Raw genomic sequence first — 6,000 nt, 5'->3', positions numbered from 1 at the left:
CACATCCCAGTTGGTAAGAGCTGTTTCTGTATTCCCACTGAGAGTGGACTAGAATAATTATACACATGTACAGATCTCTAAAGCATTTCTTTAACTGAGTTAGGTAGGGAGGGAGTCTGCATAGTTATACTCTATTCATTTGCCTGAAACATATTCCTCAAGGCAATGTTTATTTTGGAGAACAGACAAACAAATAGTAGGGGAAACAAAAACAAATGTCACTTTCCAAGTTTCTGCGTCTTTCTATTTTAGTGTCTCTATTTTATATACAACATCAACATTCACAAAAGTTGGCATGTGATGATGGTCATGCTTGCCTTGTGTTTGCCAGACTGCTCTCAAAAGTTCAAGTTACTTTTTTTCACCCTTTTCTTTAATCCTCTCAAAACAAGCATATGATGTCATTGGCAATGCATAAGTCAGGCTGCAAATAGAAATGACAGAGCTACATTTTGTCTGTGCTCATGCACCTAACATCAGTATTTGGTTACATCCCTCTGAATTAAATTTGAATGTTAGTCTTTACGAAAAATCCGTGTAGAAATGCATCAATTCTAACTTGAAGGTAAGTGTGATACAATTTCATTCAACATGGTCATGCAATCTATATTCATGGACAGTTCATATTGAAGACATTTGTGCCAATAGCAGAGGATATCAAAAGATCAAAGTGCAATGCTCGGCAAACAAAACATCAAGAATAACTTCATGAAGAATATACAGTAATTTGTTTTCTTGAACAGCATATATGCACATGATGAACTGGCAGAGTTAAATGGGAAAATGTAATCCACTACTAAAATTTGAAGTAAAATCATGATGAGCCAATTTGCACAAGCATCACATGAAAAAACAACCCATTTCACCGCACTCATGTGATGCCACGGTAAAATGGCAACATTTTCTGGCTGCGATATGAATGAAGTTTCTTGCATTTTGCTCAATTCTCCATTCACTTGTTTCTCAAATTACACTACTTTCATATCAGATACATATTAACCTTCTGCCTGGGAACACATTCCCCTTGCATGTATGCTAACATTTCAATCCAAAGGAATAATATAGCCACTTAATTACAGTGATTGCAACACAACCTATTTCAACTGATGTACATTTGTTGATTCAAATGACTGTTTTCCAGTCTAAACATATTCATTAGGATTTAAAAAAAAAAAAAAAAAATTGTCTGTATTCATAACCCACTTTTGATGTCTCACAATCAGTTTGCAGTTCTACATTAACCATAATTTACTTGCTTGATTTGCTGGGTGAGAGTCTGGCATCTCACCTAACTACCAGGTAATTTTTCCACAAATTTGATATCTGCATCCTTACCCTTTCCCTGAATGAACTATGTCTTGTTTGTTTGTTGTTGTTTTTTTTTTCAATATCCAGCAAAATTTGGCACATTCCACTTTCTTTCAACCATACAGTAACTCTCAATTACCTCTGATTGTAGCTCACACATAACTTCCAAACTTGGAGTACCCTTTAATGCCTACCAGCATATCTGTATCTTTTAGTCAGTAAGAAAATGAGTGTATGGAAATTGTTCTACGAATGGGATGAGATACAACTGAGTGAATGTTACATGTAGTTTAAAAAAAAAAAGCATATGTGTGCAGTTACATGATTGTACATACTGTATATACCACATACAGCTTGTATCTATCATGTTCATGCATACAAGAACAGTTGATCTTTTTTCTTTTGAGGAGAGGACTAAAGTTTTCCAAGGCTGCATGATCACTGTAAAGGCTTTCCGACAAACAAATCATTTCTTCTTTATATTCATACGCTGCCTTGCTCTACATTTTATAGACAAGACGGTACAACCCTATGCTGTCTGTATACCAGCAAAGGGCATCCAGAGCTGGGTTATGTAGAAATCTGATTCTCTGAGGCATATCACTACAGTGAGGCTGCATTGTTGTTTGTGTGTTCATCAGAAGATGGGATTCGTCACCTAAAGTTGCCAACTCGTATCGACAGGCCAACCTCTTGCTTCTTGCGACGCTCCTTGGAGTTAGCCTCACCCATTGATACTGCATTTCTCCTATCCCTTCTCCTAAAAAAAAAAAAATCAAAAAAAATCAAAAAAATGTTGATGATGGTAATAATGAATTATATCAAAACCAATAAACATGCAATCCAAAGTATGAATATTTGAATAGCTGTATAATACCTTTCATATAGTTTTATTATACATGTATTTCTATATCTTTTCATCTATGATAGCCATTAAACTGCTCCTTAGTACATTTTTAACAAGAGCCTTTATGCCGTTTTGATGGCCATTACAAGGTTTTTGGTAGCCACGGCTTCATCCTTGATCTACATTTGTGTCACTTTTTTAAAGTACAATGAACTTTCCACAAGCTTTCTATTCTGTACAAAAAATTTCACTAAGAATGTGTTCTCACACTGATGTCTAATCCTTTCCTCCTCTTTTTTTTTTTCTAATATGTGCCTTGAAGATATTGTTCCATAAAACAGTATTTTTCTGTTCATCTACTTCCAGATAAGACGGAGGCTGTTGTTGAATAATGAGTTTGTGTTAATGCTTCTGTACCTTGTTCTTTTCTCCTCTTCCAGTTGCTGCATCATTTGTTTGCCCTCATCATCTTCTTGTGTGGTGAAATTGTCATTTCTCATCGGATCATGTTCCAAGTCCTTCATGCCATACAGAGGTGAATAAAACCTTTTATGACATTCGTCATGAAACATTATACAATCAATCAAAGTTCATTGTCAAAGGCATGCAGATCTACATGTATTTTGAGTAATGTTTCCGGTATGAATCAAATTTGATGGGCTATATAGAATTGCTACAAGCCTTTATAATTCAAGGCCTCACCAACACACCCGCATACCATCACATTTCAACTTGAACACATGCATTCGAAAAGCAATCAAATCACTATAAACTAAATATTATTCACATAAAGCTCCCATCTGGTAGCAAAGTACCTCCAGTCAGAAACAACCTTTCATGAAATCAAGAACATATAATCTGTTGCATCACATCTTGAGACCTACATGTATCAGTATTGTAAGAGCTCCAGACCTTAAAGGTAGGGGATACCTTTTACAGACCTCCCAAAATGCAGCAAAACATTAAATATGAACCTCAGGGGACTTGTTTAGGCCACTGCTGAGAAATTTGGAAGTCAACAGTTATCTACAATTTGAATAATGCACAAAACTCAACTACTCAGTAGTTCTGTGTGTCAGCCACACTTAGGCCTTTTTGTTGCAGTCTTCTGTATTTTTTTTATTTATAAACACAAATCTAAAAGTATAAGAGCTGATGTAATAACATATAGAGTGTGTGGCAAGAATGTATATATAGAAATGTTTGTAAGTTTTGATAAACTTTCTTCACAAATTATACATGATGGACACACATGCAGTGCATGGGTCTGCAAAAGTAGCCTAGTAATGTACTGGAATTTACGGTGAGTCCCGAAAAAAATTCAATTCAAAATCTAACGGTCAATAAAAATGTACTAAATGTTACCTTCCACTTTCAATACTTTATGGGAGTTTCTAAAATGATACTCTCTTCAACATACCACTGTATTTATACAACTCTTCATTTAAGGCATGCAAATGGGATTCCCTACCTTTAAAGGGATAATACCGTTTTGGTTGAGATGGGACTTCAGGATTCCAATGTTTTTTTGTGATTATTTCTTGAGATAATCAGAAACCTATTTTTAAACGAAATATGAAAGAGCATGTAATTCTCGCTATCGCCAATGACGTAAAAAGTACCCGGATGATGATTTAAGCGTCATTTACGGTGCATTATGGGATAGTCCGGTAGCGAAATCACTTCCGTTCGTACGCGCGTGATACGTGACTAATGCTATTTACACACACAACCGACTGTATTCTACGAGTACTTCCTGTTTTTTCGACTTGAATTTCAGCTTTAATATGATTTGAAATATCTCCATTCTTAAGAAATTGCTGTTAATACGAATACTGGTTGTTGCTGCGAAGCTGCCATGTGTTGTTTGCACGACAATAAATGAAAAAAATCTGCACAAATAGGACCCTTACTGGAATGCGAGACGTGACGTGGCCGCGTGGGTGAAGTTTTCGGGTGACTCCACAGCGCAGTACGTGCACGCGCGACTTACTAGTGGTGGTAGTAGGCCATAGAGCTGAATGTAGTAGGCCTAGTGCCTATACGTACAATGTACTTACTTGGAAGAAGTTGCTTCGGAGACAGGTTAAGTTTGAGATCACGTTCGTTCCCGATTGTGTTCGCGACATTTCGACAGAGAACAAATAAAAAAAAGATGGGCATTCCATGACGATATCCAGGTGGGTGAATATTTTCCAGCATATTTTCAGCGTATGCAGAGATGACTGATCTGTGATGTGCACATCGATCGCATGATCAAGCAGTACGCTGTACCGGTATGTGCTAGCTTATGCGTGCAGTAGTGCATGCTAATGCAAGGCCGGCCACCGGCCTAGGGCAATGCATGCGGGGACTACAGTGTACGAGTACGACAGGCCTGGCCACTCGCTGGCTCGGGCGGTACGGTACAGCCGCCTATACGTGGTCGGCGCGGCGCTATAGGTAAGGTACACGTACGCGCACGCTAGCGCTGTGCAAATTATGCCCCGCGCCGGAAGTGCCCTTGCTACGAAGTGCACTAAATCTTGACGAAAAAGCCACACCCGGGTACTTTTTACGTCATTGGCAATAGCGAGAATTCTAAAAGGAATTCAATGTTTATTTGTTAAAAGTTGGTTTTGAAATAGCTGAGATATCCAATGCAGAGCAATCCTGATAAAAGGGTGGACCCACCTGTTATTAGGATCATTTTGTTTTACTTCGATTTTAGATATGTCAGCCATTTCCAAACTGATTTTCATGAAATAAAGTCTGATTTCCTTTTATAATTGTATGCTCTTTAACATTTTCATAAAGTGGTTTCTAAGTATCTCGCAAAAGTTAAAAGCTGAATCCTCATCTCAACCAATACTATACCATCCTTTTCATTTAGTATTTGAAAAGTGCACAGCATTTGACCAATTACCACTGCAAGAACTGTAAAATGTTAAAACTTTGTACAGCTGTAAATGTGCATGTTAAAGGTCCTGTTTACCTTTGGGAACAGTGATCTAAAAAAAATAATAAAGATATGACCACAAAACATCCTATCATATAAAATTTTCGGGATAAAGTCTAAAATACAAGGAGATATCCGTATTTTTCTGAATAAACTGCAACTGTAGACGGTTTAGTCTGGAAACATTTTTATTATAACTATTGTTTGCATTTTGTATATTTAACAATACTTAACATCGATTTTACCAATTCAGATTTTTACAGTGGTTGTTTCTATCCCTATCTCACATTTTAGAACTATTTCAATGCACTAATGCTGGGTTTTTGTTTCATCTGCAAATGGTAAATTATGCCTTTAACTTTGTACAGCTGTACCCTCTCAATTGCTGAAAATATTGATTTGTCAAACTGACCTTTTTTCGATGTGTACTAGCTATACCTGTGGAAGCCTTAAACTGACCAATATTTTGTATAGTAAGACCTCAGAAGACTCACCAGCACCCCAAACACGTCCCCGTCCCTCACGTTGTATGGAGCTTGCTTTAGATTGATGGGCTTGGCATTTTGGCCACCGCCTTTCTTGCCTCTTCCTCTGCCCGCTCCTCCTCCTCCTCCTCCTCCACCTCCTCCTCCACCTCCTCTTCCCCTGCCTCGGCCTGCTTGTGTCACCTTGAAGGGGATACCATACAAGCAGTATAAGGAAGCACAACCATGTAACGTGTACCTCATACAAGCCTACAAAGAATTCAGACAATATTAGTTAAGTTCACACGCTGTTCCTAAACTTTAAGTTTTAAGGTCAAAAACTTAACTCTTGATGATTAGCTTGTAGTTAAGCGCTGTGTGGAAGCAACGGGGGGGGGGGGGGGGGGGGGAGATCCCCACTCATTGTTTCCCCACTCATTGCT

At 37.9% G+C, this 6,000-nt stretch overlaps 1 protein-coding gene across 1 annotated transcript in view; it reads right to left on the bottom strand.

Annotated features, from left to right (window-relative positions):
* Positions 1-1,204: 1,204 nt before the first annotated feature.
* The window catches only part of LOC140243350 (ubiquitin carboxyl-terminal hydrolase 40-like), a 42,289-nt gene continuing 37,493 nt past the window's right edge, over positions 1,205-6,000 (bottom strand). The window contains exons 26-29 of the mRNA XM_072323024.1: positions 5,728-5,761; positions 5,588-5,676; positions 2,573-2,673; positions 1,205-2,068 (exon numbers count right to left, since the gene is read on the bottom strand). Coding sequence (XP_072179125.1) covers positions 1,963-2,068; positions 2,573-2,673; positions 5,588-5,676; positions 5,728-5,761 — 330 coding nt within the window. The 3' untranslated portion in view covers positions 1,205-1,962. The remainder of the gene's footprint in view (positions 2,069-2,572; positions 2,674-5,587; positions 5,677-5,727; positions 5,762-6,000) is intronic.

This window comes from Diadema setosum, chromosome 20 (assembly GCF_964275005.1).
Source record: "Diadema setosum chromosome 20, eeDiaSeto1, whole genome shotgun sequence".
Lineage (NCBI taxonomy): Eukaryota > Metazoa > Echinodermata > Echinoidea > Diadematoida > Diadematidae > Diadema > Diadema setosum.
Note: the sequence above shows the minus strand (reverse complement) of the source record. Positions and strands in the feature narration are given on the sequence as shown.